General features: G+C 43.2%; 1 protein-coding gene across 4 annotated transcripts in view; it reads left to right on the forward strand.

Annotated features, from left to right (window-relative positions):
* Positions 1–975: 975 nt before the first annotated feature.
* Positions 976–15,061, forward strand: part of LOC106577203 (voltage-gated delayed rectifier potassium channel KCNH1) — a 98,427-nt gene continuing 84,341 nt past the window's right edge. For 2 of the 4 annotated variants that reach the window (XM_082964872.1, XM_082964873.1), the window contains exons 1-8: positions 976–1,282; positions 4,422–4,448; positions 7,357–7,480; positions 9,531–9,637; positions 10,015–10,143; positions 10,594–10,712; positions 12,757–12,924; positions 13,846–14,070. In XM_082964872.1, the coding sequence (XP_082820998.1) occupies positions 1,210–1,282; positions 4,422–4,448; positions 7,357–7,480; positions 9,531–9,637; positions 10,015–10,143; positions 10,594–10,712; positions 12,757–12,924; positions 13,846–14,070 (972 nt within the window). In that variant the 5' untranslated portion in view covers positions 976–1,209. The remainder of the gene's footprint in view (positions 1,283–4,421; positions 4,449–7,356; positions 7,481–9,530; positions 9,638–10,014; positions 10,144–10,593; positions 10,713–12,756; positions 12,925–13,845; positions 14,071–15,061) is intronic. The other 2 variants (XM_082964874.1, XM_014155101.3) reach the window with 1 other exon arrangement.

Here is a 15,061-nt window from a genome sequence, read left to right on the forward strand (position 1 = left end):
GCATCAAAGCTGGGACCGAGAGACTGAAAAACAGCTTCTATCTCAAGGCCATCAGACTGTTAAACAGCCATCACTAACATTAAGTGGCTTCTGCCAACAAACTAACTCAAATCTCTAGCCACTTTAATCATAAAAAATTGGATGTAATAAATGTATCACTAGTCACTTTAAACAATGCCATTTTATATAATGTTTTCATACACTACATTACTCATCTCATATGTATATATTGTACTCTATGCCATCTACTGCATCTTGCCTATGCCGTTCAGCCATCGCTCATCGATATATTTATATGTACATATTCTTATTAATTCCTTTACACTCGTGTGTGTATAAGGTAGTTGTGAAATTGTGAGATTATTTGTTAGATATTACTGCACGGTCGGAACTAGAAGCACAAGCATTCCACTACACATCTGCTAACAATGTGTATGTGACCAATAAAATTTGATTTGATTTGTTTCCCAAACTTGGGTCCTGGGGCCCCGTTACACTTTTTTTTGTTGCTTGAGCACTACACAGCTAATTCAAATAACCAACATCAAGATCTGATTATTTGAATCATCTGTGTAGTGCTAGGTCATAAACCAAAATGTGTACCTGGGGGTCAGGAACGAGTTTGGGAAACCCCTTTTCTAGTGGATGTATAATATGGTTCTTTCATGATGGTATACCATATATCAGTGGTTCTCAAACCTCTCCTCAGCGATCTCCAGACGTTTCACAATTTTGGTGTAGCCCTGAATTGCCCCAACTAACTCGCCTAGTCAAGAGCTTGATAATGACTTGACAAGTACAATTAGGTGCGCTAGCTCTGGAATAGATCAAATACATGGAACGGCTGGGGGTCCCCGAGGAGAGGGTTCAGAATCACTGTCATATATCACCGGCAGATGGCACTCGGAGTTTGAATGAAGAACCACAAAAGCCCGTGGACCACCAGTCAGGCGCGCCGCTGCGCTCATACAAGCACGGAGGATAATTCCCTATGCGCGTCCTGACGTGTTGTAGGCGCTTGCTAGACAGGGGAAGCGCAGCCAGCGACTGTGAGAAGTGTGTAGCAGTAGCAGCTATAGACGAGCTCTTTATCTAAAGCTCACTCACTCCGTACAGATAAAAGGGACCATGAAGACAGACGTCTGGAGTTATAGTTTTGCTGACAGCACCGACCGCTTCCACACACGGACGACTGAATGACGAACCAGGATGGCCGGAGGAAGGAGAGGACTTGTAGCCCCTCAAAACACTTTTTTAGAAAATATTGTCAGACGATCTAACGGTAAGGATCTTGCTCCAATGAGATGTGTAATGCCTATGATAATTATCTTGAGGATGGAGTATCCCTAAAAAACTTTTCTGTTGGGGTTTTAAATCTTTGGCATGTAAAAAAGCATACGAATGGCTAGGATCGAGAAACTACGCGATCTTTCTTCCTCAACGTTGTCGTGACTTGGAGTCTTCGGGAATAACCATAACACAAATGGAAACATTTTCCATGTCCTTTCCAAACATCTATGCTTAGTAAAAGTTGTATGGTAGTTTATGAACTTATCAAATGGGATACAATTACTAGGCTATTTGTCAGGCACACCTTTTTTTACAGTCAGGCTTGGGCACATCCCATCCCCAGAAAGTCGCTTCTTATTTTATATTAAGTGCAACCTTACTACCATGGAATCAGCAGCAACGCACAATTTGGCAAATTATGCAGCCTAAAAATAGCCTAGGCTATTTCTCCGTAGTCTGCCTATAGAGTAAAATAAATCTTGAATAAACACATTTTTATATACTAAATAAAATAGGATGATTAAATTGCACTTTAAAGTTGTTTGGCCTGTCGGCTAGTTAAACTATACTATTTGCTTATCGTTTTGAGAAAATACACCCAAAATAATAGTCTCTTTGTTCCATCCTCTTTATTGGTGTGGCTTTGAGAGGATGGATATAGTCGTTGTTTTCAACATGTAGTCCAACCTATATAAACAGGCCCATACATGTTTTTTCTTCACAACAGTAGCTAGTAGCTACGGTGTATGGGTCTCATTATGCACATGATTATGCATCGATTAAGCATGAAGATACTTTTGGTCATGTAGTGTATGTGGACACCTGCTTGTAGAACATCTCATTCAAAATCATGGCATTAATATGGAGCCCCCCCCCCCCCCCCCTCCTTCTGGGAAGGCTTTCCACTAGATGTTGGAACATTGCTGCAGGGACTTGCTTCCATTCAGCCACAAGAGCATTAGTGAGGTCGGGTACTGATGTTGGGCGATTAGGCCTGGATCGCAGTCCGCGTTCCAATTCATCCCAAAGGTGTTTGATGGGGTTGAGGTCAGGGCTCTGTGCAGGCCAGCCAATTTCTTCCACACCGATCTCAACAAACCATTTCTATATGGACTTCATTTTGTGCACGGGGGCATTGTCATGCTGAAACAGGAAAGGGCCTTTCCCAAACTGTTGCCACAAAGTTGGAAGCACAGAATCATCTAGAATGTCATTGTATGCTGTAGTGTTAAGATTACCCTTCACTGGAACGAAGGGGCCTAGCCCGAACCATGAAAACCAGCCCCTGATCATTATTCCTCCACCAAACTTTACAGTTGGCACTATGCATTGGGGCAAGTAGCGTTCTCCTGCCATCCGCAAAAGCCAGATTTGTCCGTTGGATTGCCAGATGGTGAAGCGTGATTCATTACATAAGAGATCGCGTTTCCAGAGTCCAATAGCGGTGAGCTTTACACCTCTCCAGCCGACGCTTGACATTGCACATGGAGATCTTTAGGATTGTGTGCGGCTGCTCGGCCATGGAAACCCATTTCATGAAGCTCCCGACGAACAGTTCTTGTGCTGACGTTGCTTGGAACTTGGTAGTGAATGTTGAAACCAAGGATTATTTTTTTTTAAATACAATTTTTACGCGCTACGTGCGTCAGCACTAAGAGGTCCCGTCCGGTGAGCTTGTGTGGCCTACCACTTCGCGGCTGAGCCGTTGTTGCTCCTAGACGTTTCCACTTCACGATAAACAGCACTTACAGTTGACTGGGGCAGCTCTAGCAGGACAGAAATGTGACAAACTGACTTGTTGGAATGGTGACATCCTATGACTGTGCAACATTGAAAGTCACTGTCTATGGCGTTTGCATGGCTGTGTGGTCAATTTTTATACACCTGTCAGCAACGGGTGTGGCAGAAATAGCCGAATCCACTTATTTGAAGGGGTGTCCACATACTTTTGTCTATATAGTGTATTTTTATGCTAGACGTGAAATCTCTTAATCAACTTAATAGCATAGGTTCCTCGTTACTTCTCCACTAATACATATTGATTAAAATACTTATTTCAATATAAGTAAATGTTATTTGCCACCACAATTCCATGAAAAAGGAAGAATAGATGTTTAATTTAGCCTTGTTTGTCTTAATCTACAAATGCTGTTTGAACTAACTGTTCACTGAAAGTTTGCTAAACTGCATGGTCAATCAATTCTGCCAAAATAACAAAACAAAGTACATAGTTATTGGTAGCCTACCAAATTTATGAAAGAAACACAAATGAGTAGGACAGGTGTAGGTGGGATGGAAGGAGACATCCATATCCAATGAGGCAGCAAGGCTGGGCCAGGTGGGTAGGTTACATTACCCATGTGCAATTGCACCAGGCCTACATGTTTGAGGCACACCCCAATTTTGGGGACACCCCTCTCATTCATGAGCGTCCCTCCTTGGACAATCAACCACACCTTTGCTTTTCTAAGAATGACCTTATGTAAAACCAAAAGAAACTAATTGAATGGGACAGTCCTCAATCCATTAAAGTTTGCTTCAATTCAACATTTTCAGAAAATACTGTTGTCAGCCATTGTAGCCCAACTGTAGTCTATTGGGGTCCCACTGTCTGGTTAGTGATGTATAGTGGTAACCAATGAGTAGAAGCACCAACCAGGGTCGTGTTTATTGGGGCAGCATTACAGTTTGTGTAACTCTAGGTGTCCAAGTCCATTTTCTCCTGTTTGGTTCCCTAATGAACAGGACCCTGGGTGACGCACGGCAGCCATTATACACCAAGCTACTCCACATCAGTCATAGCAGGGCAGGGCAGAAGGAGACACGTGGCATGGATTAGAGTGGACTCATTGATCGAAGTTCAGGAGGAAGAGTGATCAAGGGCATTAGTATGATGCATTGAGACCGGGCCACAACCCAAGTTGTGTAGCTAGTTCATTGTGATTTTGCAAAGTCACACAACTACTCCTTTTAGTTCAAGAGCTCAAAGAACGTGTGTAACTCAATATGTCGACGTGTGAAATGTTGGTTGTGGAAAAAGCATTACAAAAATCACTGAAATGAAACGTACCAGTTTGTTTGAAATAAGTTTGTCACTGTTACTTTAACCATTTTTCTTTTCAACTTTTCAGTATGGACATTATCACATAGACAGACAGGTATAAACCCAACCCATGTTTTGTAGTGCTGCTCATGTTTTTTCCCTAATCTCACCGTCTATTAACTCCTTGTCTGTTGTTCTGTACCAGTTGCTGTTCATTTGCAAAGCAAATTAATCCAAGTCTATGACATAGGCTTAAAATCCTGGCCTGGGGGGCAGATACCTGCTTCTTTTTGCCACCTGTTCTCTTTTCATTTAACATCATTAACTTCTACTAATTTGGGTTCATAGACACGACCCAGCTAAAGTTTCGGAGCCGTTCTGTGCTAGTAACTGTTTGTGACTGTTAATTCAGTTCCTAGGACACTTGTTCTTTGTTGGGGCATAGATGACTGATGTTTAGCCACCTATCAGCGACGACATCCTACGGTTGTGTTAAAAAAACATTGTAAAATAACAAATGTTGGCATGGAACGTTCTACTTCATAGCGCTGCAGTTGTGCTTGTGTCAGTTATGATAGTGTTTGTCTTCATTTATCTTGGTGAAGTTTGTAGTTTGTGTATTTTCTATTGTTGAGTAGTACATTTAGTTTGTGTTTTGTTGCCATTCCATGTTGATGACGTGTGACTTTTTGACACCACAGACATGACATCATTTTGTTATTTAGTATGCTACTGTAGCATGCCCTTTTTAATGGATGCCAGGTTGACTATGTACTGGCAGATTCAATTGTGCTTTTTTATAACAACAATGTGAACAACATATTGTGCAATAGTGGAGGAATCAACAAAGAGAGAGAGATTTCCCTGTAGTCTGTCAGGCCCCTAATCTCAGAGCTGACAGGCCAGAAACCTCCCGAAAGTTAACGACAAGGAGACAGAACTGAAACACACACACACACACACACACACACACACACACACACACACACACACACACACACACACACACACACACACACACACACACACACACACACACACACACACACACACACACACTGTGCTATATTGTCTTAGTGATCAATACAGAAGCTATACTATTCCATACAAACTGCACACACAGCAGTTTCATAAATGAGACAAGACAACACCATGTTTACAGTATGGAATAAATATAAACTCATTTGGGCACTATTGTGTAAACATGTTTTCTCATGGTAATGCTATTTTGCCTTCAGAAATGTTCAAACCCGCCCAGCAACAATACAAAGCATGTCTTTTAAAAGCTGCATGGTATGAAATCTTGAGGCTCGACATACACTGCTACGATAATTCTTCTCCTATTCCCACTTTCCCCCATGGATTCTGAGACGTTAACCTACTTTCAAGAGGGTGTTTGTGATGAGAGAGCGAGTGTGTGTGTTGCTTCAGACGATTGGAGTGAAGTTAAGTTTCCCTTTGAACATGCAGAATAACAGAGATCAGTGCTGTTCATAGGTATTACACCCAACTCGTATTGAGACAGGGATGTAACAGCACAGTCGTGGGAATGTACAGTATATATTGGACTCCGTCTTTCTTCCTTTGTGTGCTGCAGTCAGCAAAGGGTTAAATCTGGATTTTATATATGGTGGAAACCATCCCTAAGGATATTTCCTCTGTCAGAAATATCCTCAGAATTGCCAGTGTATCTTCTCTTCCATAAAAAGATGGTGGAACACAGCAAATAAACTGTGTGTGTGTGTGTTGCCAGTCCTGTGCATGAGTCCTGTTGACTCCAGTTAGGTAATACAGTCTATGGTTGAAGCTTTAGGTGCAGACTTTCCTAGCTCTGTAGCTGTCTGAGTAGCTCCTGTCAGTCATTTGTGAATGGATCAAAAGCCTATTAGATCCTCATCACATTGACGCCTGTATTGTTTTTTTAGAGCTTGCTTTTCCTTCCTTCCCAAAATCACAAATTCATACAAATGTGATATTATACATGTGCTATTTAGCTGCATAGAATCGCCATTGTCAGCATAGAAGTGTGCTGTGGTAAGCTTCAGTGAGTCAGCTGGCTGGGACAGACAGGCGTTTCTATGCCTTTCTGTATATCTGAAGGGGTATTACATTACATAAGGGAAAGAAACAACAAACTATCATATTTTCTAATCACCTGGTAGTATTTGTTAACCTTTTGATGTCTAAGTTTACTTTAAACCTCTGTGAGAAGTTAATGTTCTCTGAGAAATCATCAATTGTACATGTACTGTACCAGGAACACTTGGAGTGGGATTTTGACAGTGCTAAAAATGGTACCACTTTACATACTCAGCATCATAGCTATCTATTTCAAAACAAATCTGCACTCTTTGATTTAAACCCTGCGTGGATTATCTCTACTGTCTCATAGGTACAATGAGTGGTTTCGAAATAAATGCTGTTGTCTCCAGTGTTGGGAGTGACTTCTCTAACACAATCTGCACATTTTTGTTCGGTCAAAATGAAGCCCCAGGTGTCATGCTTATGTAGGCATTATGTCATGCTTATGCAGGCATTATGTCATGCTTACGTAGGCATTATGACAGTCTTATGTATACCCCTTCCAGCCTAACTGAAACTAACCCTCCCCACATGCAGTGCTTACTTACTCAGCATTAAGGGTAAGGATGGTCTGAGACTGAGTACAGTACCCGTATGTGAAGGATTATTCTGCTGCTCTGTTTTCACACTGTACTGTAGTGGCTTCCATCGTGCGATATGACTGTGCTGTCGCCTGTCGATGCCGACCCTGGGTTGGTGTCAACACCATTTCACTTCAGTTTTTTGGAACTCACTGAAATTCAATTCATGCATTTGGATTTTCTTTCCAAATTATGAATTCAATTCAGTTCCTCATCATGACTGTACTGAAATGTAATTGGTCCCAATCCTGCCCGCCTCCACTCTTTTTCCCCACCCCACGTAATGTGTTGTTGATAACTTTGAGCAATCTCAAACGAGTTAGCCTTACCTCCTACTCTGTTCCCCCTCATCTTTGACAGATACCAATTTTGTTCTTGGGAATGCTCAGATCGTGGACTGGCCCATCGTCTATAGCAACGATGGCTTCTGCAAGCTGTCGGGGTACCACAGGGCGGAAGTCATGCAGAAGAGCAGCACATGCAGGTACAGTACACTGCCTTCCATCTGTTTTGTAGATTTATTTAACAGCAACACTGAACAATAATCGCCTACATCTCAGAAAACACTGAGGTGCAATAGTGCCTGTTAGCTTTCTTGTACTTGTTGTTGGGTTCTTCTTCTTCAGCTCATTTTACTCCATAGTTGCTACATGCGGAATTATTTTCAGATACTGTATATTCAACTACCAGATTCTTTGCTTCGTTGATAACCTCTTTTACTTCAGCCCAACAGGATTATATAATTATGCAGAAAAATTTACATTGAAAAGAAAAATTGAGTAAAACAAGAGAATCACCTTTCCTTTCCAAACTAAAGCACTCTACAGCTAATCCCAGTCAGCAAAAATAAGAAACAAACCCCTATTCAGACTCTCCGAAGGTGACTTGTTCAATGTCAGCAAGCTCTGCTTGCTCAGCTCCTAACAAAGCCAGATTAGTTGTTATTGTGTGGAAAAGCATGGGTGTTTTTAAAGCTCTTCTTAGGCATTTTACAATTGCTGGGATAAAGGTATTATATTCCTTATTTAAGGTACTATTCTCAACAATAAGCACATCTTCCATATAAAAACAACTGATAACTTGACACCAATACACTTTTCACAGTACTGAGCCGAACTGTACTGGGCGGGCCTGGTGACGCATCACCATAGATGCTCGGTCTGTGTTGGGAAGGACAACGTGAGAAAACATCTGAGCCAGCACAGTGTTGTTTGAGTCGACCATATAGTGGGGAATCAAACACAACATTTTGGGAACCTTACGGTAACCTTTGTCTGGCAGTTCTAGCTGAGAAGAACCTCCGTCTGAAGGGAACGGCACCAGTCCCAGCGCGCGATGTGTCGAGACATGTTCCTGTCAGGAGTGATGTCAGATGAAGCCGACAGTCTTAGGGAGATGTTGCACCCTAGCAGTTATTGTTCAATAAGAAATGCTTGTCTTAATCTTCTTTCGCAAAACATTTTGCTACAGTGTGCCCTAATGAACACAACCCAGACTGCCGGTGCATGGTGTGTCAAGATATGTTCCTGTCAGGAGTAATGTCAGACGAAGCGACTAATCTTTGGGAGCCGTTGCGTCTTCGCTCCTCTCTAGCAGCCCCCAAAATAGTCTCATTAGAATGACCCTGTCATTCACAATTCAAAGCTAACTGAACTCCAGACTTATTTTTAGAACACTGGAACAGACCATACCTCGAGAACTGCGAGAGAGAGAGGAGAGAGAGAGAGAGAGAGAGAGAGAGAGAGAGAGAGAGAGAGAGAGAGAGAGAGAGAGAGAGAGAGAGAGAGAGAGAGAGAGAGGAGAGAGAGAGTTCAATGTTGCCGCCCCTTTGCCTTGATGAAAGCTTTGCACACTCTTGGCATTCTCTCAACCAGCTTCATGAGGAATGTTTTTCCAACAGTCTTGAAGGAGTTCCCACATATGCTGAGCGCTTGTTTAATCATCAAGCCCTTGACTAGTTGAATCAGATGGGCTAGAACAGATCTACTAGGCCGATGTCTACAAACACTTCCTTAGGTGAGAAACAAGACAATCTGTCTGCCACACCTCTCTGCCCACACTGGTGTAATCTGTGATGGATCTGGGATTTGACTCGCTGATGTTGAGTCACTGTGTGTGTGTCTTGGAAGAGTCCCCTGACGGCGTCATCTCTGTTAGCATCAGCCCATTCGGCCCACAGGGACAGACCTGTAAGGTAGGGAGAACGTTTAGGCAATGAATACTCCCGGGGGGAGAAATAGCCAGTTAAGAGTCAGAGCGAGGGAATGAGAGAGAAGTGAAAAGGACAGAGAATTCAGATTATGACATTGTTTGTGCAATCATAAGAAAAATGGGTAAGTACACTTAACACACCCTGTTGTCCTCCTCAGTAAGGCAGTTCAAAAGATTGACTAGATTTACACAGACAACAACATTCATGGGCTAACAGCCTCATTTCACTGTTTTGCTCTAACTAACCCACTAACATGTCTACGTACTTGATTTTTAATGTTTTTTTTGTCATAAAAATAAACACATTGTTTTGTGTTTCCTAGCTTCATGTACGGGGAGCTCACAGACAAAGATACTAGCCAGAAAGTACGGCTAACGTTCGAAAACTACGAGATGAATTCGTTTGAAATACTCATGTATAAAAAGAACAGTAAGTACCAATTGAATAAAAATTAAAAAAGCCTCATAATGCAAATGTATTCAGCCATTTCTTATGAATATGTACAATGATGTTCCAACGCCGCATGGAACAGCACGAATGCTGGAGATCAGGGGCCGCATCCACAAAGCGTCTCAAGAGGAGGAGTGCTGAGCTAGGATCCAATTTGTCTTGTAGATCATAATGAATCAGGGGGGACCTGATTCTAGATCAGCACAGTGACATGCTTTGTGAATACAGTCCCAACTATAACTCCCCAAATAACTTACTGTTGATGGTTGTGTTCCCCATTTGATCGATTTGTATCAAACAAATCCTGCTATAGATGAAGCTATGTTTATTCACCAGTGTATGTTCCCTCGTCTCAGGAACGCCGGTATGGTTCTTTGTGAAGATAGCCCCTATACGAAACGAACAGGAAAAAGTGGTGCTGTTTCTGTGCACCTTCAGTGACATCACAGCCTTTAAACAGCCAATAGAAGATGAAACCTCGAAAGGTGAGTGGCAGCAGAGGATGTGATCCTACAGTACCTTCCTGGGATAGTCCCCTATAGATGATACAAATCAGTCTTTATTATACAAAACTTTTTAGAGTAGGCGGGGGGGGGGGGGGGGGGGGGTGTGTGTGTGTGTGTGTGTGTGTGTGTGTGTGTGTGTGTGTGTGTGTGTGTGTGTGTGTGTGTGTGTGTGTGTGTGTGTGTGTGTGTGTGTGTGTGTGTGTGTGTGTGTGTTTTACAATAAAATATCATAACATTATTATAAAAAATGTGTTTTGTCTAAAGCCTTCATCAGGGTGTTGCTTTTTATCGAAACACATAGTTTTATTAGTAATAACACTCTGGCTAATTAATAAGTTCAATCTTTATCATCTTTTGTAAAACTATTATTTCTCTCATTATCTTCACACAGACTGCTAACCCCAAAACATGTTTTTTTTGTTGCCTCAGGTTGGGGGAAGTTCGCTCGGCTAACTCGTGCTCTGACCAGCAGTAGAGGGGTGTTACAGCAGCTACAGCCTACTGTACACAAAGGAGAGAACGTTCACAAGCACTCTCGCCTAGCTGAGGTACACTCATAGTTCTGTCTGTTGGGAATGTTTATATCTCTACTCTCATAAAGCTAAGGCATGCGTCTGTATTTATGTCTGTTGTGAATGTTTATAACTCTACTCTCATAAAGCTAAGCCATGCGTGTGTATGGGGGAAGATGTGTGTGAGCTTGTTGCCATTCCATTTGGCTATGGGTGAGGCATGTGCCCCCGTGCTGTGTATTCATTTGTCTCTGTCCTTTGTGATTACAGAGGTGCACTGAAATGACACATGTACAGTGGGGGAAAAAAAGTATTTCATCCCCTGCTGATTTTGTACGTTTGCCCACTGACAAAGAAAGGATCAGTCTATAATTTTAATGGTAGGTTTATTTGAACAGTGAGAGACAGAATAACAACAAAAATATCCAGAAAAACGCATGGCAAAAATGTTATAAATTGATTTGCATTTTAATGAGGGAAATAAGTATTTGACCCCCTCTCAATCAGAAAGATTTCTGGATCCCAGGTGTCTTTTATACAGGTAACGAGCTGAGATTAGGAGCACACTCTTAAAGGGAGTGCTCCTAACCGCAGCTTGTTACCTGTAAAAAAGGACACCTGTCCACAGAAGCGATCAATCAATCAGATTCCAAACTCTCCACCATGGCCAAGACCAAAGAGCTCTCCAAGGATGTCAGGGACAAGATTGTAGACCTACACAAGGCTGGAATGGGCTACAAGACCATCGCCAAGCAGCTTGGTGAGAAGGTGACAACATTTGGTGCGATTATTCGCAAATGGAAGAAACACAAAAGAACTGTCAATATCCCTCGGCCTGGGGCTCCATGCAAGATCTCACCTCGTTGAGTTGCAATGATCATGAGAACGGTGAGGAATCAGCCCAGAACTACACGGGAGGATCTTGTCAATGATCTCAAGGCAGCTGGGACCATAGTCACCAAGAAAAGAATTGGTAACACACTACGCCGTGAAGGACTGACATCCTGCAGCACCTGCAAGGTCCCCCTGCTCAAGAATACATATACATGCCCGTCTGAAGTTTGCCAATGAACATCTGAATGACTCAGAGGACAACTGGTGAAAGTGTTGTGGTCAGATGAGACCAAAATGGAGCTCTTTGACATCAACTCAACTCGCCGTGTTTGGAAGAGGAGGAATGCTGCCTATGACTCCAAGAACACCATCTCCACCGTCAAACATGGAGTTGGAAACATTATGCTTTGGGGGTGTTTTTCTGCTAAGGGGACAGGACAACTTCACCGCATCAAAGGGACGATGGACGGGGCCATGTACCGTCAAATCTTGGGTGAGAACCTCCTTCCCTCAGCCAGGGCATTGAAAATGGGTCGTGGATGGGTATTCCAGCATGACAATGACCCAAAACACACGGCCAAGGCAACAAAGGAGTGGCTCAAGAAGAAGCACATTAAGGTCCTGGAGTGGCCTAGCCAGTCTCCAGACCTTAATCCCATAGAAAATCTGTGGAGGGAGCTGACGGTTTGAGTTGCCAAACGTCAGCCTCGAAACCTTAATGACTTGGAGAAGATCTGCAAAGAGGAGTGGGACAAAATCCCTCCTGAGATGTGTGCAAACCTGGTGGCCAACTACAAGAAACGTCTGACCTCTGTGATTGCCAACAAGGGTTTTGCCACCAAGTACTAAGTCATGTTTTGCAGAGGGGTCAAATACTTATTTCCCTCATTAAAATGCAAATAATTTTATAACATTTTTGACATGCGTTCTTCTGGATTTTTTTGTTGTTATTCTGTCTCTCACTGTTAAAATAAATCTACTATTAAAATTATAGACTGATCATTTCTTTGTAAGTGGGCAAATGTACAAAATCAGCAGGGGATCAAATACTTTTTTCCCCCACTGTACACTCATATACACACGCGTGCACACACACACACACACACAAACACACTTGTCTCCCACACACCATATATGGATGTAACAATCTGTAAGCAACCTTTAAGTGAACTGTAACCTCTCTGTTTACCCCAAACCCTTCTTTGATTTTATTCAATCAAACTCATCAAAGATATACAATCTGCAGGTCCTCCAGCTGGGCTCAGACATCCTCCCCCAGTACAAGCAGGAGACGCCCAAGACGCCACCCCACATCATCCTACACTACTGCGCCTTCAAGACCACCTGGGACTGGGTCATCCTCATCTTGACTTTCTACACCGCCATCATGGTTCCTTACAACGTCTCCTTCAAGGTCTGAACCTTTGAATTGAATTGTATATAATTTATCCCTGACCAAGATGGCTGCCATTATTTAAATTTTTGTCATTTAGCAGATGCTCTTATCCAGACCAACTTACAGTTAGTGCGTTCATCTTAATTAATATAGCTATGTGAGACAACCACATGTCACAGTCGTCGTAAGTACATTTTTCCTCAATAAAGAAGCGATCAGCAAAGTCAGTGCTTGTTGGAAAAGACCAGTGCATGAAATTTAGTGCATTATCCTATCTAGGGTGCCATTTTGGGACTCAACCAAACTCAACCATAACAAGCAGTATATTATCAACACATTCTAGAGCTGTGCAGGCTTGTGACATCAACCACTCTATTTTATGTTATAAAGTGTCTCTTCTCTACAAAAATAAAGATCTTGTCCTCAGGGATACAATATAGATGTAATAACATTGTAATAATTTATTATAAATGTAATCATCTCGGATGTATAATAGATTCTTTCCCCTACTGTAACACGGATTCTCTGCTCTACTAAGATTCTCTCTGCTCTACTAAGATTCTCTCTGCTCTACTAAGATTCTCTCTGCTCTACTAAGATTCTCTCTGCTCTACTAAGATTCTCTCTGCTCTACTCAGATTCTCTCTGCTCTACTCAGATTCTCTCTACTCAGATTCTCTCTGCTCTACTCAGATTCTCTCTGCTCTACTCAGATTCTCTCTGCTCTACTCAGATTCTCTCTGCTCTACTCAGATTCTCTCTGCTCTACTCAGATTCTCTCTGCTACTATACCTAAGATTCTCTCTGCTACTATACCTAAGATTCTCTCTGCTACTATACCTAAGATTCTCTCTGCTACTATACCAGAGATTCTCTCTGCTACTATACCAGAGATTCTCTCTGCTACTATACCAGAGATTCTCTCCTCTCCTCTTCCAGACCAAGCAGAACAACGTGACGTGGTTGGTGGTGGACAGCATTGTAGACGTTATCTTCCTGGTGGACATCGTGCTCAACTTCCACACTACCTTTGTGGGCCCGGCCGGAGAGGTCATCTCCGACCCGAAGCTCATCAGGATGAACTACCTGAAGACCTGGTTCGTCATCGACCTGCTCTCCTGCCTGCCTTACGACGTCATCAACGCATTCGAGAATGTGGACGAGGTCAGTAGTGTGTGTGTGTGTGTGTGTGTGTGTGTGTGTGTGTGTGTGTGTGTGTGTGTGTCCCTGCTAGCACCATGCTTTAATCCACATCCCTGGTGTTGTCCCTGCTAGCATCATGCTCTAACCCACATCCCTGGTGTTGTTCCTGCTAGCACCATGCTTTACCCCACATCCCTGGTGTTGTCCCTGCTAGCACCATGCTCTAACCCACATCCCTGGTGTTGTCCCTGCTAGCACCATGCTTTAACCCACATCCCTGGTGTTGTCCCTGCTAGCACCATGCTCTAACCCACATCCCTGGTGTTGTCCCTGCTAGCACCATGCTCTAACCCACATCCCTGGTGTTGTCCCTGCTAGCACCATGCTTTAACACTCATCCCTGGTGTTGCCCCTGCTAGCACCATGCTTTAACCCACATCCCTGGTGTTGTCCCTGCTAGCACCACGCTTTAATCCACATCCCTGGTGTTGTCCCTGCTAGCACCATGCTTTAACCCACATCCCTGGTGTTGTCCCTGCTAGCATCATGCTTTAACCCACATCCCTGGTGTTGTCCCTGCTAGCATCATGCTTTACCCCACATCCCTGGTGTTGTCCCTGCTAGCACCATGCTTTACCCCACATTCCTGGTGTTGTCCCTGCTAACACCATGCTTTACCCCACATCCCTGGTGTTGTCCCTGCTAACACCATGCTTTACCCCACATCCCTGGTGTTGTCCCTGCTAACACCATGCTTTAACCCACATCCCTGGTGTTGTCCCTGCTAACACCATGCTTTACCCCACATCCCTGGTGTTGTCCCTGCTAGCACCATGCTTTACCCCACATCCCTGGTGTTGTCCCTGCTAACACCATGCTTTACCCCACATCCCTGGTGTTGTCCCTGCTAACACCATGCTATACCCCACATCCCTGGTGTTGTCCCTGCTAGCATCATGCTTTACCCCACATCCCTGGTGTTGCCCCTGCTAGCATCATGCTCTAACCCACA

Source organism: Salmo salar, chromosome 18, assembly GCF_965601325.2.
Source record: "Salmo salar chromosome 18, fSalSal1, whole genome shotgun sequence".
NCBI lineage: Eukaryota > Metazoa > Chordata > Actinopteri > Salmoniformes > Salmonidae > Salmo > Salmo salar.